Genomic DNA, 26,900 nt, shown 5'->3' on the forward strand with positions numbered 1-26,900 from the left:
ATTTGAGTGGTGGAGACGGAGAGTTGTGAAGTAGGTGCTCTCCCTCGATGAGTCTTTGGACTCCCTGGAGGTGTCACGTAATAATAATAATAATAATAATAATAATAAATTAAAAAAGGGAGGGAACCCAGACTCTATTTTAGTTAAAGGTTTAAACTAACATGTATCTTTATGTTTTGTGCTAAAATAAACGTATTTCTTTATGTGTGATCAAATGAGTTTGTCATGTTTTCTGTAGATTGAATTACCGTTTGGAAAATTACAAATCGTGTACTAAAGGGGAACCCACTAGTAACATAAGAAATGGGACCACGACTGCATACTTCATGATCCCTGTATTTTCTTTCTGTGTAATCTTGGATAGTATATCAGAATTAGTTGCTGGCTGGCGCAGTCATTAAAATAATACAAATTTGTCGGCAAACGAATTAACTGATAATAAGCAAAAGACTAAAATTAATAATAACAGATAAAGAAAGTAAAAGAATAAGAGATAAAAGACCCAAAGACAAAGATATAACAATATATATGTTGATCAGATTATTAAAATATGGAAAACAACAAAAAAACAAGGTTACCAGTTAACCAGAAGAACTGTTATCAATATAATGCTGTATGCAGATGATCACATTATATTACAAGACAATAAAGATGACATTCAAAAATCAGTTTATGAATTAAACAAAATAAGCCAACAATACAATTAAAATTTCGCAAAAGAAAACAAAAGTCATTTAAAGGCCGAAATCATGTTAGATCAAAAATTGTTATAGAAAATAAAATAATACAACAGATGACACAGTTTAATTATTTAAGCTTCATAATAACATATCTAAAAGATATAGATGAAAAAAGAAAGAAATTTTAGAAATTCTGTGGAACAATTAAAAAAACACTAAATAAAAAAAAATCAAGATGAGAAACTCAACTAAAATTTTATATAGTAATGGCCACTCCCACTCTATTATATGGTTCCAAAACATGGACAGCTAAAAAGAAAGACGAAAGTAAAATAAAAGCTGCAGAAATGAGATTTTTAAGAGCAATTAAAGGATGCAAAAAATTGCATCATATAAGAAATGAAGATTTCAGAAAAGAGCTCGATATTTACAACGTAAATGAAAAGATCAAGGAATATAGAGAGAAATGGAAAGAACATCTATTCGGAATGGAAAGATATCAGCAACCAAAAAAGATGGATAGATATAGACCAAATGGAAAGAGAGAGTGAGGAAGACCAGCTGCAAGATCGAAAGACCAATGAATCCAGAATAGACAAATGCCTAATCCTTGAATAGACAAAGAAGAAAGAATATTTCAATCTTTTAGGACACTTCTGACTGAATCAATCCACTTAGGTTTTGGCCTACCATCTTGGCACAAACACCTGTTTTGCTAACCTTTCCTCTCCCATTCTGTTTAACTGACCATCTTAGTCTAGCTTCACTTACAATTTCTCTGCTTGAAAGCTTAAAACTGGTTTGAACACCATCTTTTATAATGCTAGTTTAGTGATCTGGCTATTTTTTTCCCCTCTTATTCCATGTAAATTTATTCAACTGGCTCCCACTACACCAGCTTTGCTTATTTCTGTGGTCTATTTTCATATTTAATTTGCCATCTTCACTAAAAACTATGCTTGAATAGCTGACATATTTTACTTGATCTATAGGCTTTCCATTGAGAATACAGCTGATTTCTATGTTCTGCCCATTTTCATAATTTTGGTCTTTTTACTGCTGATTTCCATGCCAAATTTATTACAGCAGTTATTCAGTTTAGTTAGAGAATCCTAGAGCCTCACTGAATGTGTTTTGGAATAGAATATCACCTGCATAAAGGAAAAAGCCAAGCTTGATATTTCCAGTGCTAGTATAAAGTCGAACCACTTTTTTTCATAATTCGATTCATCATGCCAGCAAAGGTTGATCCATTGGTAGAGCCTCTGTTATTAATGGCTCACGCAAAAAGTTAAGCAAGTTTGAGCGCGGTTAGTTGGAAGGGGACAATCGTTCGATGCTGTTGGCACACTCTCCCTTGATGAGTCTTTGGACTCCCTGGAGGTGTCAAATAATAATAATAAATATAGATGATAAATAACAGTGGACATAGTGTGCACCCCTAGTTTTATACCTAATTTTACATCAGGCCCTTGTCTTGACTTTCTTTAATTCTAGCTGCTGACTTACAACTTAAATACAGATTACATATATTGCTCTGTATAATGTTCTATATATACACCATATAATTTGTTGTTTTGAAAAGCTTTTCTCTGAGCACCTTTTCATGTGTCTTTTCCAGATCTATAGAACTTAAGTGTAGATCCTTGTTATATTCCCATGATTTCTCAAATAACTGTTGTAAAGTGAAAATCTAATCTTCGCTTTATTTGGCCTGAATCCAATTTCTCTTCCACAATGTTTCTCAGCCTCTTTTCAAGTATGCTTGCATAAATCTTACTTGGAATGCTTAGTAGAGAAATTTCTCTATAATTCTCATTTAGCTTTATTCCTTTTGTTATAGACAGGAACTATGAGAATTGTACTCCAATTATCTGGAATTCAACCTTCCAACCAAGATCTCTGAATTATGCAGTGTAGATTTGTGTAGATGCTTTTATTGCAATGCTTTTATATCTCTATATTTAAGCATTTTTGATCATATATTCATTACTCCAGCTATCTTTCCATATCTCAAACTTTTGATAGATTTTCTACTTTATTTATATGTACTCCTGTTTGCATTCCTTTCCAGTATTTTTTATTGCTGTTCTGTCACTTCTTGTTTTGATTAACAGTTTCAAAGTAATTATTCCAGCCATTTAGAATATCCTTATGTTCACTTTTCATGTTACTTTTACTGTCTTTGATTCCTTTTACACTACTCTTTCCTCCATTTCTAAGTTTTTTCAATAGTCTTCAAAACATTCTACTGCCTTCCTGATATGTATCTTCTGTATTCTTACTAAAGTCTTCCATACCTTATGTTTAGTTACTTTTACACACAGCTTAGCCATTTGACATTTTTCTCTATATTCCTTTAGGGAATCTGCTGATTTATTTGCTAGGAACTTGCAGTACACTTTCTTCCTTTTCAGGACTGCTTCTTTAACTCTCTTGTGCTCAATGGATAGAAAAATAAGAACCTACCATATGCCACTTTAGATTATTATTATTATTATTACGGGTATCTCCATGGAGTCAGTAGACTCATCGCGGGAGACCCAAACTAACAAAACAATATCTATCATATCTCTTCTTGAATTCATTTATAGACGAAGAACTCACAACTGAGTCAGGCAATGCATTCCACTCATTCACTACCCTGCAGGCAAAAAACCTCGTTCTCACACCCTTGTTAACCACACTTTTTCTAAATTTCCAGGGATGTACTCTTCTTCCATCACTATCACACAGCTGAAATATTTCCCCTGCATCAGTCTTATAAAAACCTTTTAGTAATTTAAATGTTTCTATCATATCTCCTCTTCTCTGCCTATCAACCAACCTCTGCAATCCACAAGCTCTCAATCTATCAATGTACTGAACATTTTTTTTTTTACATCACTCACTAACTTAGTCACTCTCCACTGAACCCTCTCCACAACCTCCTCATCAAAGATGTTTTCTTCAGAGTTTGTCACTGAGACTCCAAGGTTTGGATTTTGTTTTCAAATTGTTTCATTTTTTCTTGAATAATATTTGTGTAGTTGAGTATATAGTTCACCTTTAAAATCTGCTGAATTTTAATGATTTTTAAAACTTTCTTATACATTATCCTTTTCAATGTGATATTAATTTTTATCCTCTTGAAAAGTAAGTTATAATCACTTCCAATTTCAAATCTCTGTATATTCTTGTATCCTGAACCAGCATAAAGATATCATTATCAGCAATAGCATACTCAACGAGGCTTCTTTTATTTCTTCTCTTGTGAATATCTTTATTTTGGAAACTGGTGTTAGTAATGACTAGCTCATACCCTGAGCAGAGATCCAGGAGGTACTTGCCAGTTTGCCTATACATTTCCTTCTCACTGTCATCCACATTACCAGGTCAACAGCAACACCCAACAAGATAGCAACAATGATATCTACTACTGTAGAAGGCTACTGAAATGTTATTAGCCTTTCCCTTTTCTCCAGATTTTCCCAAAATGTTACTATATGCCTGCAGGATTCATTTCCTGCTCTCTTCTAGCATTAATAGAGTATATTTGCCAAAATTGTTGAAATAAGCAAAAAAATGGTTAGATGAGGACAGAAACAGAGATGAATAGAGATATATGGATATAATGTTTTTTATGAGGATAGGCAGAGCAGAAGGAGGTGTGCTGTTGATGGTAGCAGTTGGATGTTGCTATAGACCTGATAATGTGGAGAACAGTGAGAAGGAAATGTATAGGCAAACTGGTCTAGCTAATAAGAAAAGGGTGATCATTATAGGTGATTTTAATTATGGTAATATTGACTGGAATGAAGAGACAATATCTGGGGGCAAAGAGAATAGATTTCTTGAGTTTTTGAGGGATAACTACCTTAGGCAGTATGTAACAGAGAGTATACAGGGATCAAGGGTCTTGGATTTGATTATCTCATCAGAGGATGTTATTGTAAATGAGGTGTTAATTCTCCCTCCAATTGGTGAGAGTGACCATGGTAGCCAAACATATGAGACTTCAGTGAGAAAAGGATATATGTGAAACCATAAGATTGTTGATTATGACAAGCTCAGGAGACAGCTTGCAGCTATATCATCGAATAATGAGTTGGAAGGAAACGAAATCAGTGCTGCTTGGGACCTGTTCAAGAGCTGTCTGGCAGAGACAGAAGAAAGAATTATGAACATTTGCTTCACCAATATAAATGGGACCAGAGAAATTGTTCCTGTATTTGGCACTGATGAATGTAGCCCTACATGTTTTTGTAAGTTAAATATTAACAACTAGCGATGACATTGCTACTGGTACCAAAATGATGAATTGTTTAGAGATATTCATAAATCCAAATGTATAGCCTGTAGTCTTGTTACTCAATAAGTATTAACTACTGTTATAAAGTCATTTTATTGTTATATCGATGTTTTTCTACTTTTTTATATCTTTATACTCAATTAGTTGTTTTACCTTTATCTATCCTTTCTTACTTAACCTAAAATATCTATCCTTTTTCTTACTTAAACCTTCTACGATCAAATCCTGCCTTCTGCTCTATTGTTATATATTTATCTTTCGTTATTTATTCTTTCTTCTCTTACTTTAAATCTTATTTTTATATCTAGGATTGTTTCCTCTTCGGATACTGGCGAATTTATATTTTGCTATGCCAGCCAGTATCCTATAGTCGAAAAGATCCTTACTCAGGGAGACAATACTAGATTCTTAGCTTTCTTACCCAATATCTTACTTAACTGCTGTATAGATCTAGATTATTGCAGTCGTGACCTAAATCTATATTTTATATTCACTCTCTAAATCCTTCCCGCCAAAATAAGTTCTATTATTATAAGTAGTAATTTGGAATCGTAATCAGGCATGGCTCAGGTTCAGGAAAATATGACATGTTTATTGGAATATCTAAAACACAATACAAACTCATACACTTAATTATGTTCAATACTAAATAAACTTGAACTAAGAGATTAACACATTTGAACTAATTAAAACTTATTACATGCTAAACACAGTAATTACACACTGGGATATGAATCAAATGATAATAAGTTAAGCTAAATTCCTTCTAGCAGTATTACTCATAAGAACAAACTATCAACCATTCTAATGTTACTGAGACACTAAATTCTACCTTTCATATCGCATCAAGTTAATCCTATCACATACAAGTTACAAAAGATCTCTCCTAAACAATTCTTCTTACTCACAAATGAGGTTAACTTTCTTAATAGTGACTGTCCACAGAGTTCCTTAATATAAAGTTCTTAATTTCACAATCGTAAACAATCTTCTTTGTTCTAATGAACAGTCACACAAAATTAGAGCAATTACACCTTACCGACTTTTTTCACCGTCGTTCTGCACCACGTGTTTTTCTGGATATTTCTCATCCATTTTGGCTGTCTGTATGCCAACGTAGGGGTTACGCTATCTTCATTCTTTCTGCTGGAAACGGACTCAAAATCTTTGCGTTTCAGGAACAACTCGATGGGGCTTTTCAGCAACGGCTTGATTCTGCTAGGACTGGAATTTTTACCTTCAGCTTTGCATAGAATCCAGCTTCATTTCTTTACGAACGCTCGCTGCCCGACATCACAGACTTCCCTCCCCCCCTCCTTATGCGAAACTGTCTGCCAACTTCTGAACCACCCAACAGGAAAACGATACGACAAGAGATCAAGAGAAAAGCGTTGTGTTCCAGGCTCAACCCCCTTTTATACTCCTATAGAGCGCCCTCTTTTTCAGCCCCTTTTTTGCACACAATCCTTACTAATTTCACCCTTTGGCTTATCCTTCGTTTCTACAATGCTGATATACTCGGATTCATGGAATACGTGGTTACGTAATTTTCCGAATAAGCTATACCCACCAGCGTTATGGTGTACGCATGTAGCTTTAGGCCTTCCAGGAATTAATATTTAACAGCTTTATGATGACTCACAATAGATTTTACATAGCTTAAGTAAGGCTTAAATTTAATTCACATATCCCTCTTTTTTAAGACATACAAAAATGAAATCTCAAATTAATCACAATAGCATAGATATAAGGTGCTTAAATAAAGAATACAAATTTTTACATAAAGTGAGGAAGTTTCACTTTTAATTACAACTGATGTGCAGGTATTTCTCTATGTTTACAATTTTCATATGTTAGACCCTAAATGAATGATTTCTTTCCAAGATTCCTTCATTTAGGATCTAACACTACCATTAACAATATAAACAGACATCTCTCCATTTTAATATATTTAAAGCCTATGTATTCATAGATAAGCAGCAGTATATTGTTATTATATTTGCATGATTTGAAACACAGCTTTTATTTATATGCTAACTCAACAGGCCACTTGGATTATCAGCCACTCTTTTGGCTAGTCTACCTGTGTTCTTGAAACATGTGCACATATAAATAATGTAAAATGAATATTGTTTGCATTCCTTCATTTAGGATTCCAAGATTCCAAGATTCCTTCATTTAGGATCTAACACTACCATTAACAATATAAACAGACATCTCTCCATTTTAATATATTTAAAGCCTATGTATTCATAGATAAGCAGCAGTATATTGTTATTATATTTGCATGATTTGAAACACAGCTTTTATTTATATGCTAACTCAACAGGCCACTTGGATTATCAGCCACTCTTTTGGCTAGTCTACCTGTGTTCTTGAAACATGTGCACATATAAATAATGTAAAATGAATATTGTTTGCATTGATCACTCACCCTGGTGCTAGTCCTATTGTATGATATACATCTGGATTCTCTCTCCGAATTGCTTCCATGCCAAAAAAGAAATGTCTCATGGGATATTTTCCTTCATTACGGAACACCGTTTCAATATCTGCAGAATTAAACAGATGAACAACAGGATTTCCTCCTGGAATTATTTTTTCTTTGACAATCTGCCCATATTTCTGATATTTGTCCCACTGTGCTTTATGCCACTTCTTTATACTGTAATGTCCTATACATGCAGATAAAAATGTCAGCATTTAGGAAGAATTATTTTAAACAAGATGAAAACAACCTTTCATTTGCACACAAAAAAAAATATTAATAAATAAATGGAAGCAAAGAGTATAAATATCTGAGTTTTTGATGGAATGGCAGGTTTTAGAGTGTTGGATTTGGTGATTTCATTTTTTTTATGTGACTCTCACACATGAAAGGTTGTAAACCTATAGTACCTTAGTAATGTGGATGCATTAAGATATTTTTTGTAATTTTTTTATATTTCTTTATTTTTTTAAATAATAAAGAAAACCTGCTCTAGAAAACAAACAAGGAATTTTTTCAAGCCATGTCAGACCTCTAATAAACAAGATGGTGCTCAATGAAATTCATCTCCTACCTAAAGATATTTGCAAATGTCTCCACAATGGGATTCAAACCCTCAACCTGTTAGCTGAAAAGCAAGTACATTAACCACCTGGCCAACCAGACTGGCAATGGTGACCAACTGTTAGCCGATAATTGGAGCTGTTGATACCTTCAATCGGAGTGGTACTTTCTGCTTGTGAATCTTGGGCAGATCATAAATTCTCAGGGAACAAGCATAGTGCAGAAGTAGTTTTTTAACTGTATCCATGGGACAGGATGTGACTAATTTAAGTAGTTCTTCTGTTTTCTTTTAAATCTGATTGGGTGGGTTATAGTTCACAGGATGATAGGTGCTGTTGTCTGAGACTTATTCATATTTTGTAGGTAAGGTTGTTCAGTTTAAAATAACCATGGTACTGCCTTTATTAGCTCTAGTGATTACAATGTCCTGATTTGTTTTTAAAGATTTGACAGCTGCCAATTCACAACAGAACATACCTCTTTGGTCGATAATTGAAGGAATTGACAGCCCCAACTATCATCTAGCCAAGAAACTAGTGTCAGCACTCAAGAAGTTATGTCAGCAAGAAACTAGTGTCAGCACTCAAGTATATTAAAAACACATGACACTTTGTAAGCAAAATTAAAAAAACATCACACTAAAAAAAGTTATTTATTTGTCAGTTTTGACATCTCTGCCCTTCTGATATAATATAATATAATATAACATAATTATAAATTATGTTTAGTATGACATTATAAATTATATATATATATATATATATATATATATATATATATATATATATATATATATATGCAATTTATACATATATACATATATGCATATATACATATACATACATATTATTATTATTATTACATGACGCCTCCAGGGAGTCCAAAGACTCATCGAGGGAGGACACCTATTCCACAACTCTCCGTCTTCACTACTTTCATCATCTACACCAACGCCATCTACTGCTGACCACCACCACTAGTATTTTCACAGATAATCACAAACATCCATGCCCATGGCAGGATTCGAACCCATAGCCTTTTGGCTGGAGAGCAGATACACTAACCACTCGGCCAACCAGGCTGGCAGTTTTTTACACTTTTATGATTAACCATTTCTTTAGTGAAAGCATAATGCTATTAGCAATTTAGCATCATGCAGCTTGTTCTATTTTGAATAAATCAATTGTTTGCATTCTACCTTGTATAAACTGTTTTTAAACTACTGACGATAGTTTGTTAATTTCAGATTGAAATATTTTTGATATATTCAATATGGAATATTGAAATATATTAAATAAGTATATTTAATAAATAATACTTTTACCTTGTGTTTTCGTGTATATATTGTATAGGTGGTGATATATCATCAAATCCCTCAATCTTATTAATATCAATTTTTGCTTAAGTAAAAAAGTGTTTTTAAACAGTGTATAGTGTGACTTCTGTCACGAATTGTGCTACATTTTTTTTTCCAGTACTGCAAGTGTTCTTTAGTGGTGCTGCTTTTGGAGTTTAGTTGTTTTTATATTGTGTTATTTTTGGGTTACCGAGAAGTGAGGTCTGAGTCAGATGCATCTGCAGTGGAAGAGAAGAAGAAGAAGAAGAAGAAGAAGATAAGTTTTCATTATTTAGTTATTTAGTATAGTTTAAATAACTATAAACTCTTCTGTTTCTATTCTCTCCTCTTCTATCATTCCCATAACTCTCTCTCTCTCTCTCTCTCACTCCTACTCTGATTCGCCTTGCATTCATCTTTTCCATTCACCTAATCTCATCTTTCATACTTCTCATCTCATTACTGAGACATTCCACCTCCTCTTTCAGCTCATCTCTCTCTCTCTCTCTCTCTCTCTCTCTGCAAGTTAGCCACTCTTGCTCGCCATTCATCCTCCCAATCAGGACCATCTTCGAAAACTTCACATCATTCAAGCCTTCCACACTCCCCACTCTTATTTTTTAATTCATATTTGGTTCGTTATGCTCACTTTCTATCAAACTACTCATCTCTCTAGTTTGAGATTCTACTGCTCCTGATGCAACAAGGTCGGTTATTGTAATATTTAACTCACTAAGTTCCTCCCATGCCTACATTTTGCACATATATGCACCCCCCCCTTCTCTCACCTGCCACATATCCAACTGCCGGGACGCATACATGCCACAAAATCCTGTAGTATGTTATGCAAATGGATACTTGGGAGAAGGGAGACGATGTCAGGTAACACTGAGTCCAGTGGAGTCTAGAAGGGATAATGCTGGGTATAGAAACAATGGCATTTATATGCTTTATGCTAATGCCAGGAATATCCGGAATAAGGGAGATGAATTGGTGGTGCAGATAGCATCAGCCTGGCCAAAAATGATTGGGATCACTGAGATGTGGTTGACAGAAGGGGATATAATAACAGGAATAGAAGTCGCTGGGTATAGCATTTTTCGTCAGGATAGGAGGGGAAGCGTGGTGGTGAGGTACTGCTTATGATAAGTGATGACCTATGTCCTCTAAGAGTGGAGGCTTTGGAAGTAACTGAGACAAATGATTTTGAGAGCATATGGTGTGAGGTAGAGGTAGGCAAGACAGGATATTTAGTGGGGTGTTGCTACAGACCCAGGAGCACAGAGGATGGGGACCAGGAGATGTTTAGACAGCTAAGTTTGGCAAGTGCAAGAAGAATGATTGTTATGGGAGATTTTAACTACACTAGTATAAATTGGAGAGAGGAAGATGCATGTAGCAATAGTGGAATGGAATTTCTAGAATTCTTGAGGGACAAATGTCTTAGGCAACATGTAACAGAGGGAACAAGAGGTTCAAGAGTTTTAGATTTGGTTATAGCATCAGAAGAGTTGATAATAACTGAGATGACATCTCTCCCACCAGTTGGAGAGAGTGACCATATGGTTTTGAATTGGAAAATGAATAGACATGCAGGAGTATCAAAGAGACGGGAACTTATGTGGAATTATAAAGCAGGTGATTATAATAGTCTTAGACGTCAACTTTGGGAAGTTTCATGGAGGGAGGAAATGGAAGGCCGGGATATCATTAGTTCGTGGGAAATTGTGAAAGAATATTTGTTAGCAGCAATGGTAAGTTGTATACCACGAGTGAAGAAGAGGACACAATTTGGAGTAAAGCCGATGACAAACAATATTAAACAGGAATTGCATGTGAAACAGAGGCTATGGAAGAGATATAAGGAGACAGGTGAAGAGAGGATGCGTGAAGAATATAAGACACAGGCCAGAAGAGTGACTAGTGTGGTAAGGAAAGTGAAACTGGAATATGAGAGGAGATTGGCCCTAAGATCCAAAGAAAATCCTAGGGAATTTTTTAGCTATGTGGCCAGTAGGAGGAGAAATGACTGTGGAAGAATGATATTGTGGGATAAAAATGGGAATAGAGTGACTGATGCAGAGGACATAGTGGAATTGTTCAATGACCACTTTATTGGAGTATTTCATCCTGGAGGAGTCAGTTTTAATGCTAGAGGGATAGGGCAGGTTCAAGGTTTAGAGGTACAGGAGGAGAGTGTGTTTCAGATACTGAGAACTCTGGATGTCAATAAAGCTTTTGGACTGGATGGTATTTCACCATGAGTTATGAGAGAATGTTCTAGGGAACTGACAGTGCCCTTAACCTGGCTTTTCAATGAAAGTCTGGTTTCGGCAAAGGTGCCCAGGGAATGGAAGGAAGGTAAGATTAGTGGCATTGCATAAGGGTGGTAACAGACTGGAAGTGTCTAATTATAGACCAGTCCGTGTGTCATCAGTAGTTGTTAAGATCTCGGAGAAAGTAGTGAGGGACCGTATACAGCACTGGGCAGATGAGGGTAATGTTATCTGTGAGAGTCAACATGGATTTGTGAAAGGGCGCTCTTGTTTTAGCAATATGCTAGCCTTTTATAATAAAGTTACAAGAACATTAGAGGTAAGGCATATACTGCAATTTTCTTAGACTTAGCAAAGGCATTTGACAGGGTGCCACATGATAAGCTGATATTTAAGTTGCAACACATGGGTCTGGATGTCAGATTAGTCAACTGGATTCAGGATTGGCTGTCTGATAGGGATCAGAGAGTTATGTATGGTGGAGCAGTTTCAAGGAGACAGAAGGTTACAAGTGGGGTCCCACAGGGCTCAGTACTAGGACCTATATTGTTTAACCTTTATATCAATGACATTGCCAGTGGATTTCAAGGGGATATTCAGTTGTTTGCAGATGATGCAAAGCTCGGAAGGATTATTAGTAATAGTGCAGATGGGGTAGCCCTGCAAGAGGATTTGAATAAGCTAGATAGATGGGCAAATGAATGGGGGTTTCAGTTTAATGCAGCAAAATGTAAGGTCTTGAGGTTTGGGAAACATCGATGGGATGCTGCATACATAGATGCTGCTGCATAGAGAGTTGTGTATGGTGGAGCAGTTTCAAGGAGACAGAAGGTTACAAGTGGGGTCCCACAGGGCTCAGTACTAGGACCTATATTGTTTAACCTTTATATCAATGACATTGCCAGTGGATTGCAAGGGGATATTCAGTTGTTTGCAGATGATGCGAAGCTCGGAAGGATTATTAGTAATAGTGCAGATGTGGTAGCCCTGCAAGAGGATTTGAATAAGCTAGATAGATGGGCAAATGAATGGGGGTTTCAGTTTAATGCAGCAAAATGTAAGGTCTTGAGGTTTGGGAAACATCGATGGGATGCTGCATACTCTATGGGAGGAGTTATACTGGAGGAAGTTGGGGAGACAAGAGATCTGAGGATGATTGATAGAAACCTGAATTTAGGGGACATATTGCAAAGGTGGTGAAGGTAACACAGAGGATTGCTGCAATTATGAGAAGGACACTGACCTGCAGAGATAAGAGGGTTATCATTCCGTTGTATAAGTCTCTGATCAGACCACACTTGGATTATTGTTCTCAGATTTGGTCTCCGGGATTTGAAGGGGATAAATTAACTGTGGAAAAGATACAAAGACGGATGACAAAGATGGTCTCAGGACTGTACAAGGATAGTTATGAGAATCGGCTGAGGGAATGTGGACTGCAGAGTTTGGCGGATAGAAGAAGAAGAGGTGATATGATTGAGACTTTTAAACTGTTAAGTGGTGGTTACAGGGTTGACACTGGGGAGTTCTTTCACTTGGTTGAACAGTGGGAAGGAGTGATGACAAGAGGCCATTCCTGGAAGTTGCGAAGGAAGCTGTGAGCAGGAGGGTGAGGAGTGGTTTCTTTGCATGGAAGGTGGTTGAGCCGTGGAATGCATTGCCTGATAGAGTGGTGAGGGCGAGAACGGTCAATGAGTTTAAGGAGTGGTATGATAGACTTTGTGTTTCTTAGGGGGGGAACCTCCCCTCGATGAGTCTTGACAGACTTTATGTTCTTAGGAAGGACCTCCCACGATGAGTCTTTTGACTCCATGGAGGCCTGAATAATAATAATAATAATAAATGGGGGAGAACATGGTGATACACCATTTGTAATTGGAGCTGCAGCTGCTGCCATTATTCAAATAGTGCCAAGGAACTATTACTACTAAATGATAAATACTAAACGCTCTACTATACTATGTTATATGCTCTACTGTAAGCTAATTTACTTACACGATACTATAAGTATAAACTATATTTATACTTATATTTATATTTATACTTTTTTTTTATGTATATATATCAATAGAGCCTCCGTAGCTCAGTCAGTATAGAAGAAGCCCTTTGATCTGAAAGACCTTGGTTCAATTCCTGTCAGTGACGTGAGGAATCTTTATCTGGTCTTTTTTGACTAAAGGTTAGTTAGCCGGTCTCATAAGGAGGTAGGAGTTTTTTCACCTGGAAATTTGGGTTTTTCATCCCCCAGAACAGGCAAACCAGCCCCGTGAACACACATAGATTACAGTCATGAATACGTCCCATCCATATGCCGGTCCTGAGCCTGGATAAATTTGGGGGTTAGGGAAAACAATGGTGAATTATCCTGTAAAAATCTCACCAGGAATACTTTGTGGGCAATGCCTACAAAGTCACCTATGGTTGGAAACAACTGAATGGGAAAAACCAGGAAAAGGATATATTATTATTATTATTATTATTACTTGACACCTCCAGGGAGTTCCAGACTCATCGAAGGAGGTCACTTGCTCTACAACTCTCCATCTTCAACACTCAATCTCTAACTACATTGAACCACATCATCTACACCAACGGCATCTACTGTCCACCACCACCACCACTAGTATTTTCACAGACAATTATCAATATATTCCAATATATATATATATATATATATATTGGTTACAAACTGTTGAGCTGAAAAAAAAAATTAAAAAATCAATATATTTCAGTTTAAATTATCTAACTGAGTGACCAAATATAGTTTAACAATGAACAGTCTCAATGATGATAGATAATTTTGAGTTAAAAAAATCTTGAGAATACAATTATTTAATACAGTTAAGGAATGATAATTTCACACACCTTAAGAATGTTGAGGGAGTCATTATGATTGAGGTTAGGTCAATGAAGTATGGCTTCAGCACTTTCCTTGTATAAACATTCATCTTTGTACATCATATTTATAATCTTTAGCCTTCTCCAAAAGACAAACTCTCACCGTTGCTGTTACCTGGCAGATACAAAAGTAAGTACCATGTTTGTGTAACTTGTCTTACAAACAGGAAGATCTGTCAGAACACATCTCGACTACATTGAACATCAAAACTACATTCGGCTCATCAAAGTACAACAAATCTTGTTTAACTTTGATAAGCCATTTCAAAGTTAAAGATTTGTTTAACTTTGAAAATGTATATAATGAACATTTATGCATTAACATTTATGAACATAATGAAGTCTTGATGTCATTTATGCATCAAGACTTCATTAATGAAGTCATTTATGCATGAAACTATTACATAATGAATATTATACAAAGAAAGTGTTCAAGCCCTACTTCATTGATCTAATCTCAATCACAATGACTCCCTCACCATTCCTAAAGGGGGGGGAAATTGTCATCCTTCATCATCATCATCAGTATCAAATTCCTGATATGTGGCCTCTGGGGGTGAACAGGTATGATAGTACTACATGAAAAATTTACACCATTATTAACTTCCAATCAACAATTTTCCTCCAAATTAATCTGTTAGGATTCCAATATTATCAGATCTTATATTTCTATCTTTTAAGGTGCTTTTTGCTGTATTAATCCATCTCTATCTTGGTCTTCCTCAGGGTCTTTTCCCTGCCAACCTGGCAAAGAACACTTGTTTTGCTAATCTTTCCTCTTCCATTCTGTTTAATGACCATACCACCTGAGATTAGCTCTACTAGCACATTCCTGAATGCTAATAATAGCAAGTTCTTTCCTAATAACCTCATTTTTAATGTGATAAAAATGGTTTGAACATCATCTTGTATATAGTGTTTTGATTAATTTCTTTCTTATTCTATATAAATTTATTCAGATGACTTTCTTTGAACATCATCTTGTATATAGTGTTTTGATTAATTTCTTTCTTATTCTATATAAATTTATTCAGATGACTTTCTTTGAACATCATCTTGTATATAGTGTTTTGATTAATTTCTTTCTTATTCTATATAAATTTATTCAGATGACTTTCTTTGAACATCATCTTGTATATAGTGTTTTGATTAATTTCTTTCTTATTCTATATAAATTTATTCAGATGACTTTCTACCATATCTGCTTTACTAATTCTGTATTTTCCATATTTAATTTACCATCTTTACTAAAAAATTGTGCCTAAATAGCTGAAATGTTTTACTTGTTCTATCAGTTCACTATTCAGGATACAGTTGATGTTTTCAATATTTCTGCTTATTTTCAATGTCTTTGTCTTTTTATTGCTGATTTTCATACTAAATTTATTACAATAGCTATTCAATGTAGTCAGGGAATTTTGCAGACTTGTACTGGATTTAATCAGAAGTATAATATCATCCACATAAAGTAAAGAGCTAAGATTAACATCACTAATTTTGATATCAGATTTAATACCACTTTCCTTCATAATGTGATCTATATAGATAATAAATAACAGTGAGATAATGTGCACTCTTGTTGCACACCTGATTTAACTTGAAACAATCTTCCTGTACCTCCTTCAAGTATAACTTCTGACTTGGCTTAAATATAGCCTATGTATTGCTTGATATAATGTACCATTTTCACCATATAACTGTAGCATTTTGAAAAGCTCTCCTCTTGGGCACCTTTTCATATGCCTTTTCCAGATCAACAAAACTTAAATACAGATCCTTGTAATATTCCCAACATTTCTAAACTATTTCTCTTAAAGTGAAAATCTGATCCTGACAACCTCTGTTTGTCCTGAATCCAGCTTGTTTTCCAGTATACTTACATCAATCTTACCAGGAACACTCAATAGGGGAAATACCTCTGTAATTCTCATTCAGTTTTATTTCTCTTTTTATAGATGGGTACTATGATTGCTCTACTTCAATCTTCTCGAATTCGATCCTCTGACAAGGCCTTCTGAATTAGGCAAAACAGCCACTGTGAAACTTTTATACCTGCATATTTTAGCATTTATGGCCGAATTTCATCTACTCCAGCTGCCTTTCCACATTTCAGGTTTTGATGACTTTTCTGCTTCATGTATAGATATGTATTCCTGACTGCTTTCCTGTTGGAAGATTTTACCATCATGCTGACACTGCTTTGTGTCGTTTAGCAGTCTTTCAAAGTAATTATTCCAGACACCTACAATATCTTTACCTTCAGTTTTCATGTCACCATTATCATCCCTGATTCCTTTTACAGTATTTTTCCTCATTTTTAAGCTTTTTTAAATAGTCTCCATAATATTTTGCCACCTTCCTGATATTTATTTTCTATGTTCTTATCAAAATCTTCCCATGAGTTTTCTTTAGCTAGTTTTACACAGTGCTTCACTTTCCTAAATTTTTCTATGTTTTCTCTAAGAGCACAAGCTAACTTACTTTCCAATAACTTTCGATATGCTTTCTTCTTTTCTTACACTGCCTCTTTAACTTCCTAAATCCACATGAAGTTCTGATTTTTCTATCCTTACAGACAACTTCACCACTTCCCTCTCTGGCTGAATCAATGTTTCCTTCAAGATTTATCATCCTTAACCATATTAAATGTATTCTCAAGGTTTTTTTAACTTAAAATTATCCAATTTAACTTTTTCTCATCCCAACAGTTTGTAACCAATGTACATGTGACTCTATATATATATAGGGATTCTAATGTAGCACATACACTCTACTGTTTCTTTTATTTGTTTTCTTTTATGAATGGGTGGATAGAAATATGATACTCTATAGGAGATAGCATGGCTTTGTAAAAGGTAGGTCCTGCCTCAGTAATTTATTCACATTTGATAATAAGGTGACAGCAGAATTGGATAAAGAAAATGGCTACACCATGATACTGCTGGACTTTGCAAAGACATCTGACAGAATACCACATGGAAAGCTATTTCATAAGTTGGAGCAAATGGGAATGGATATGAAGCTGGTGGCATGAATAGCGGAGTGGAATCAAGATGAATGTGGGTGACTAGAGGAGTGCCCAGTGCTCTGTATTAGGACCACTACTCTTCAATTTATACATTAAAGATATAGCAGAAGATTTGAAGGGGGATATTCAGTTGTTTGCCGATGATGCAAAACTAGGGAGGGCAATAGTTGATAAAGATTATGGATTATTATATTATTATTATTATTATATAACAGCTCAAAGGAGTCCAAAGACTCATCGAGGAAGGGCACCTACTCTACAACTCTCTGTCTCCATCAATCCATCAACCGCAACTACCTTCATCATCTACACCGATGCCATCTACTGCCGACCACCACCACTAGTGTTTTCACAGACAAACATCTAAACCCACAGCTTTTTGGCTGAGAGCTGATAAAGCTAACCACTTGGCCAGCCAGACCAGCCATTATGTAGATATCTTACAAGATGATTTAAATAAATTGGAAGTGTGGGCAAAGGACAATGATTGTCAATTCAATGTTGTAAAATGTAAGATAATGCACTTCAGGATGAAAAGATTACACATTTCATATCATATTGATGGTACTAGTTTATAGGACAGGAAATTGATGAGGCTAGGGATCTGTGGATGATGGTTAATTGAGATTTGAAATTCAGAGGACATATTGCAAGAGTTGGCAAAATAGCTCAGAGGATTACGTGGATGCTGAAGAACATATTGACAAGTAAAGATAGGGAAGTCATTATCTCTCTTTATAAGGCTATGATTTGGTCATATATTGACTATTGCATTGTTAAGATATGTTTCTTGGGGATCAGGAGGTGGTGGAGCAGATTCAGAGATGAGTGACCAAGCTGTGACAGATCTATTGAATGTTCCTTATTAGGATAGACTGAGGGTGTGCTGGGTGCAGAGTTTAGCTGACAGGCAAAGGAGAGGGGATAAGATAGAAGAACAAGATAGAAACTTAAACATTACTAGAGGATTCTATATGATTGACACAGAAGAAATTTTTCAATACATGCAGAGTAGGGGTTAAAACAAGGGGTTACACTTGGAAGTTGTCTAAGAGTGCAATTAGTAAGGGTGTGAGGATCAGGTTTTTTACTTGAAGAGTGGTAAATGAGTGGAATGGATTACCAGAGGTGGCTGTGAGTGCCCCAACAGTGAATAGGTTTAAGGAGATATATAATATTTACTATATTAATGGATAGAGTAGGTCTCCTGCAATGAGTCTTTTGACTCCATGGAGTGCTCATATAAATAATAATAATAATAATAATAATAATAATAATAATAATAATAATAATAATTTAAATTCCTTATTGTTGTTCACTGTCCACACTGATGATGATGTCTTATGATATGTAAGAAGAAATATCTGAATAATAAATCAATTTTTCATAGTAGTACATGTGTGATTCTATAAAAAAAACAGTGACATGTCATGAGGCTTCCTGACCTGCTGACAAATAATTCTGTGAGTACTTACTCTGCCAAGTTGTGCATGGAGGGGATCTAAGTATATCACCTTGCATGGATAAATGAATCAGAGTCTGAGTACTCCCTTTCACTTCTGCTGCATCCCCCAACTCTGCAATTGTCCAGTGTCACTGCTATGAAAGAGCATAAAAAATAATGGTGTGCTGCAGTTAAAACAATGTCATACACATTGACTCTTCACCATTCTCAAGAGGAATGATGATAATAATCTAGTGAATTTCAATGCTATCAAATTCAACTTCTCTTATTTTTTAGAAGAAAGTTCTGACTTCACTTGCTCTCACTTTTGATAATATTCCAAGCCAACCAAGATCAGTTTTTCTCTTTTTGGATTGAATTTCATTCCTATCCTGGTGCAAACATATCTCTCATCCATAGCCTCTTCAGCCTCCAAAACACATTTCTTTTATATTCTAAATGTTACTTCTCTATTGTACAACTACTAATACTGCCTGAATCCTAAATCCATCTAACCTTAGAATACTGTTCATTAGGGATGGTGCACCTAAAACTCTTCTGGACTACCACCTCTCTCTCTCTCTCTCTCTCTCACTGACTACAAGTCACTTTCTCACGGATGCACTATTTTTGCATTACGTCTTATTTATAGGTATTTCCATGAGTGCTGCTGCACCAAATTGTTCACCAACATAACCTCTGATTTTCTCTAATCATGTACAAACACAAGTAGCCACTAGTCAACAGCTATATACAGTTCAGCTCCAAACTTATCAAACAACTTCTTATGTTCTTCTTATTATTATTCCTTCATTCCATCTGCTTCTGTTCTTTGGAACAGTCTCTCTCATATTGTTTTCCCCAATGAATACAAGCCCTCTGGCTCTTCAAGAAATGCATTAAAGATTTCTCCTTTTTCTCTAATTACTTGCCCACACACACACACACACATGACATTTTGTGTTACAAGTCTTGAAACCTCTCCTGTGTAGGTTTATTATTGGTTTGATAAGTTTATCTATTAAATTGTTTTAAATACCTCACTACACTTCATGTCTATGGCTTCTATTATTCAAAACCTATAATTTATTATTATTATTATTATTATTATTATTATCCAAGCCTCCATGGAGTCAAAAGACTCATCATGGGAGGTCATTTTTAGGAAACACAAAGTTTATCATACCACTCCTTGAACCCACTGACCGTTCCCGCTCCAACCACTCTATCAGGCAATGCATTCCAAGGTTCAACCACCATCCACGCAAAGAAACCACTCCTCACCCTCTAGTGCACAGCTTCCTTTCATAGCTTTCAGGGATGGCCCCTTGTCATCGCTCCTTCTCGCCGTTCCACCAAGTGAAAGAACTCTCCAATGTCTACCCTGTAACTGCCTCTCAACAGTTTAAAAGTCTCGATCATATCACCTCTCCTTCTTCTATCCACCAAACTCTGCAGTCCACATTCCCTCACTTGATCCTCATAACTCATATTGTACAGTCCTGAAACCATCTTTATTATCTGCCTCTGTACCCTTTCTACAATCAATTTATCCCCTTCTCTGGGGACCAAATCTGAGAACAATAGTCTAAGTGTGGTCTGATCAGGGTCTTATACAATGGAATGATAACTCTTTTATCTCTGCAGGTCAGTGTCCTTCTCAGTATTGCAGCAATCCTCTGAGTTACCCTCACCACCTTGGTAATATGCTCCCTGAATTTCTGTTTTCTATCAATCATCACCCCCAGATCTCTTATCTCCCTTGTCATCTCCCTGTCATCTCTTGTCAGGATTTGATTTTATATCAAATTATCATAAGGATAATTGGAACATATATTTTTTAATGATGCCAAGTTTCAAGCAGTCCTATTTTAAACTGAGCACTAATATCCTATTCATTAAATAAGATATTTTATATACATTTTAAACCTAATTTTACTGATGAGTTAACACTAACATAGCTTTGTTTTTAACAGTGTTCTCTTTTACTTAGGGAGATCATATTCATATTTATGAATTTAGGGACACAAAACACACATGTTGAAATGATTATTTTACTTATTATTAATAAAATAACACTTGATGTTTTGACCTCTGTATTGAGGTCATCATCAGAAAAATACATGTGTATATGAAGATAAGCTACATGCTCTTGCATTCCACAAAGGTAAATTGAATCTATGCTGTTAATTGATCTTTTACTTAGCCTGACCTCTAGTATAAAAAAAAACAAAAAACAATAAACCCTGCTAAAGTCCTCCCATACTAAGATTTTCTTCTGGACTTGTACCATTCAGGTTGCTATTGAATGTTAAAAAAAAAATTGCAAGGAACCTTTGCTAATGCTTGTCTTTGAATATAAATGGAAGATGTTACTTGTCAAGAGACTGTCACATCCTCTATTCTTGAATACCTTTTATTCCCAAAGTGAGTAGGAAAGCTTCTTTAGCTTCAAACTTTTTGAAGGTGGGTAGGGGACAGCTGGTCTCCACCTTTCATCACAGACAGCTGAAAATAAGACTATTAATAAACCACGAGTTTCAGGTGAGAGATTGTAACAGACAACCTCTCTCCTGAAAGAGAAGAAGGACTGTGACAGACAAGTGCTGCCATCTTGTGGTCCTAAATCCTAGGACCATGAGATTATACCTGAAACAAGTGGTATAGTTGATTATTTGAGCAGAAGGATTAAAACCCGAGTTTCCAAGAGGAGAAAAACCTACTTCCTATGCCAAGAATTGACTAACAAATTGGCTGACATATGGGACAATAGACTAATGTTTTAATTCATTGGAATTTTCATAATCTTCATGAATTCCAGAATGAGTCTTTCTACTTCCATACCCAAACCTGCTGTGTGTGTGTGTGTGGGGGGTAAATTTGGGATGTTTTGATTTGTGGAACCTTATTAATGATGCAACTTTATTATTATTATTATTATTAGTTTGAATACATGTATTTTAAGACTTCCTGTTCAAAAATATCACCTGTAGAACTCACACTATTTTTGACAACAGTATAAATGTTAGGATTTAGGGTTATGAGAAGGCACTTGTTTGCTGTACTCTCATCTCAATGTCATACAAATTGTCAATAGCGCTGAATTCAGCTATCAGTGAGGACTAAAAGTGGAGACTGACTGCCAACTTGTTCCCAAAAGGTTAGTTAAAGTTAAGAGAGATTCTGTCTACTCCCTGTGTGGAACAAAAAAAGCATCAGTAATTTTTTGTTATTTCAAACTTCTGAATCTTTTTCCACTCTTAACAATATTAATCCATAAGAGTGGGTAATGTGAGACTGATGTAAGGGAGTCTAATGGTTGGATTTTGGAGAAGTCAGTTAGTCACTCTGATATTGTAGTCACTTTCAAAAGGATTCTGTTTAATGTTTACAATTCTAATTTAGGTTCTAATTATTATTATTATTATTGCACAGGCACCTCCACAAAGTCCTAAGACTCATCATGGGAGACCCAAACTATCAACACTATCTATTGTACCCCTCCTTGAAACCATCAACAGACAAACATTTAAAACCGACTCTGGCAAACCATTCTGTTCATTCATCACTCTCCAAGCGAAAAATCTAGTCCTCATGCCCTGGGTAACCACACTCTTACATAACTTCCAGAAATGAACTCTTGTTCTGCTCCTTCTAGCCAAGTGTTGAAACATTTTCCCTATATCAATCTTATAAAATCCTTTAAATAACTTAAATGTTTCTATAATAAACCCCATTTTTTTGCCTATCAACCAACATTTGCAATCCACAAATCCTCATAGGGATCATTCCACAGATATATTACCATCTTTGTCACTTGCCTCTGGATCCTCTCCACCACTTCCTAATCCACAAAAAAAAATCCAGGTGACCAGACCTGAGCACAGTAATCCAGATATGAACATATCAAGGCTTTATAAAGAGGAATGATAACTCCCTTATCCTCTGATTGTTAGTTGTTCTTCAATAAAGTAATCCTGTGAGCTACCCTGGCTATTTAGCAATGTGCCCTCTAAACTTCAACTCTCTATCTGCTACCAGCCCCAAATCCCTAGCTTCAATTTCCTGGAGTACAGTGTGGAGTGCAGTATTTAATGTGGAAAATGCATAACTTTACACTTTTCTACATTAAATTGATATCCATTATGTTTTATCCATATTGTTAGTCTGTTCAAATCATCCTGCAAGCTCTCTACACCTTCATTAACTATTACTCAACTTTTCATCATTAGCAAACAATTGAATATCTCCCTTCAAATTATTTCCTATATCATTTATGTACCAATTAAATAGCAGTGGTCTAAGCCCTGTAGCACACTACTAGTCATCTACCTTATCCTGGATTCTGCTCCTCCATATACTACTTTTTGGTATCTGCCCATGAGCCACCCTTTTTGTCCATATCACCAGTTTCATATCCATCCCCATTTGTTGCAGTTTGTGTAATAGAGTACATTGTGGTATCCCATCAAATACCTTTGCAAAATCCAGCAGTGTCATTGTGTGGCCATTCCCTTTATTCAACTGTCACCTATTATAAAAGTTAATAGATTACTAAGGAATGACTTCCTCTTCATAAAGCCATGCTGCCCCTCATAGAGTATTATATTCTTATCCACCCATTCCCGAATTCTCTTTTTGACCAATTTTTCCAGTACTTTTTACCACCACTCCTGAAATACTAATTGGTCTATAATTTGCTACTACAGACTTTGTCCTTCCACTCTCTTGGGACTTTGCCAGAGCTAAGACTTAAATTAAACAGCCTGGTCAAAGGCATTGCCAGTTCCCCTGCACATTCTCTTAAAATGTGAGCTGATATCCCATCTAATCCCACAGCTGTATTTATATTCAGATTCTGCAATATCCCACGTACCTCTAATTCATCAGCTTCTGTTCTCACATCAGTCTACATCACCTTGCCAGAACGATATCTTCACTTATATGATATATCTTTGCAAAATTGGTCACTTAATAGCTCAACAATTTCATCTGCCTCTGTTACCTAATTACTACCAATCTGCATTCATTAAAGTTAACGCCACCCACTATTCGGCCAGACCGCAGTGCCCCAAAGACTAAGATCCCGACATAGCTTCCTTGTAACTGTTGAACCACCTAAAAACCTCCCAGAGACAAGAACTCAACAATGGCTTGCACTATATCCTAAAAATAATACTGGTATTCCAACAGCCGAACATCTTCTACGTGGTGCCCACTTGGACTGGAATACTTGGAATAGCCTCAACAGACTTTGAACGACAAGACGCTTCATTGTATATACCTCACTGGGCCAGACAACTGTGAGTGTGGGACAACCCAGTCCATGGAACACCTTCTTTCTTGTCCCTTTCTTCCATCACCTTGCACAAAAGAGAACCTTATATCCTGCACAGAAAGAGCAGTCGATTGTGCAAGATACTGGAGGAACATCTGACCATATTCATTGTATATAAGTTATGTATAGTTTCCTTTTTTTCATATTTAATTATTATTCCCTGTATAATTCACCTACCAAATCTAAGCTGATCTCATTGTAATGTATTCTAATTTGTTGTAAATCATGTTGTACCACTTGTGTTTGGATACGAAATAAATTAAAGTTATCCTTTCTCCTGCTTGCTACATAATGAAAAAAGCTCTTTGGGATTTCCTTTTGTCTCTTCATCTAATTTCTTCTCATAATCTGATTTTGCCTTCCTTATCATGCTAGTCACCTGTCTTGCCTGATTCTTGTACTGTTCATGCATTAGCTGGTTGTCTTTTCCCTTTATATATCCTCCATGACATTTTTTGCAACTCATGCTTAATGATACTACTCATCCATCTAACTTCTACCTGATTTATCCTCTTGACCTTGGATATACAGCTTGATCATGTTTTCTCCAGATATCCCTTGACTAATCCCTGCACTGTGAACATCCTTTCCTTGCAGAACTTTATGCCACAGTACTGCTTCAAGCTGCATCCTAAGTGTATCATAATTACTTGCCTTGTAGTTCCACATATATATATATATATATACCCCTTCTTAACTAGAATTTCCCCATGTTATGCTACCTCCCATATGATCACTTTCCTCAATTGGAGTTAATGTAGCAGCGATAGTTATGGATGGGTCTTCTGACCCCTATAACAAGGTCCAACACTCTCTCTCATACCCCATCGCCTCTGTCACATTCTACTTCAAATAATTATCTCTCAGTAAGTGTATACACTTACTGAGAGAATTTCCTTCCTACCATGAGATCTTTCCTCCTTCCAATCTATGTCTCCGAAGTTGAAGTCTCCTTTAATAATTACTTGACTTGCATTCATTGTACTATCTGCTCATGCATGTCTTCTACATCATCCCTGGCCTACAGCAGCAACCAACTTTATATTTTGTCCTATTTGCTTTGATCTCACACCAGATTGACTCAAAAGAACTTCCCTCTGCCTGACTAACTCCTAATCTTCTTGGCTGTAATTCATCTGCTATCATCAGCAGTACCCCCATCCCCATTCTGTCTATTCTATCCTACCTGAAAATACTAAATCCATCACATTCTATCCCTGTAACTATGTCATCTGCTGTTAGCCAAGTCTACTAATACCTATAATTATTGGTACGGTTGCACTAAGCAATGCCAAAAACTCTTCCATCTTGTTCCTAATGCTTCTAGCATCAGTATATAGAAACTGTAGCATCCCCTTAGATAAGTTGATGTTTTTTAAATTTGGATATATCTGAACATCAAAACATACTACACTTCCTCTAGCACATAAATAATTGACAAAAAATGAACCTTACTTGAGAAATAAAAAGAGAAGGCAAGGATATCTATCTGTCAGAAGAGTATTTGAATTAAATGTTATTTATATACCCAGTAATATATTGGTCTTCAGTGGTGTTCAAATATTATTAGAATGTGCTAGATGCTAGATGAAGGAAATTGTACTGCATGAGTAGTCAGTTCAAAATATAAATAAATCAGTTAATTCAGAATGTAGTTGGGGAGCCTAAGGGGATGCTACAGTTTCTATATACCAATGCTAGAAGCATCAGAAACAAGAGGGAAGAGTTTCTGGTATTGCTTAGTGCAACCTTACCAAAAGTTACAGGCATTAGTGAGACTTGGCTAATAGCAGATGATGCAGTTACAGGGATAGAATGTGATGGATTTAGTGTTTTCAGGTAGGATAGAGTAGACAGAACAGGGGGAGGGGGAGGTACTGCTGATGATAGCAGATGAATTGCAGTCAAGAAGATTAGGAGTCAGTCAGGCAGATGGAAGTTCTTTTGAGTCAATCTGGTGTGAGATTAAAGCATAGGACAAAATATAAAGTTGGTTGCTGCTGTAGGCCAGGGGGTGCCAGGGATGATGTACATGCATGAGCAGATTACTACAATGAATGCAAGTCAAGTAATTATTATAGGCGACTTCAACTTCGGAGACATTTATTAATGCTTCTTCTTCTTCTTAGCTGGCCTGATTGGCTGAGTGGATAGTGTATTAACTCTCCAACCAACAGGCTACGAGTTCAAATCCTACCATGTGTATGAGCATTCGATTGTCTTTAGGTGGGAGATGAACTTCATTGCTCAATGTGAGATCATACCCCATTTTTTTGAGAAGCCTGAAGTGGCTTGAAAAAGTTCCATGTGTGATCTCTAGAGCAGGGTTTTTAAACTATGCAAAAAATAAATTAAAGCATAAAAATGAATAAAAATAGAAAAAAAAAATCCTTAAGTAGTTCAGTCTGTATAGGATGCCCTTTAGTTATGCCCTCTCATCTAGGACATGAAGAACTTTTATCAGAACTTTTCTACTGAAGGTGAGTTAGCTGGCCTCATAGAGATGGCAGGGTTTTTCCTCCTAGAAACTTGGGATTTTTCTCTAGAAAAACAGGCT

General features: G+C 35.9%; 1 protein-coding gene across 7 annotated transcripts in view; it reads right to left on the bottom strand.

The window, feature by feature from the left end:
- The window catches only part of LOC150104962 (putative cytochrome P450 12a5, mitochondrial), a 211,492-nt gene that overhangs the window by 116,039 nt on the left and 68,553 nt on the right, over positions 1–26,900 (bottom strand). For 6 of the 7 annotated variants that reach the window (XM_090396073.1, XM_090396072.1, XM_090396071.1 and 3 more), the window contains one exon: positions 7,406–7,646. In XM_090396073.1, coding sequence (XP_090252199.1) covers positions 7,406–7,646 — 241 coding nt within the window. Of the gene's footprint in view, positions 1–7,405; positions 7,647–14,500; positions 14,595–26,900 lie in introns of those variants that run through there. The other variant, XM_090396076.1, reaches the window with a different exon arrangement.

Source organism: Typopeltis vanoorti, chromosome 7 (assembly GCF_054136105.1).
Source record: "Typopeltis vanoorti isolate ZY-2024b chromosome 7, IOZ_Tvanoo_1.0, whole genome shotgun sequence".
NCBI classification, from domain to species: Eukaryota; Metazoa; Arthropoda; class Arachnida; order Uropygi; family Thelyphonidae; genus Typopeltis; species Typopeltis vanoorti.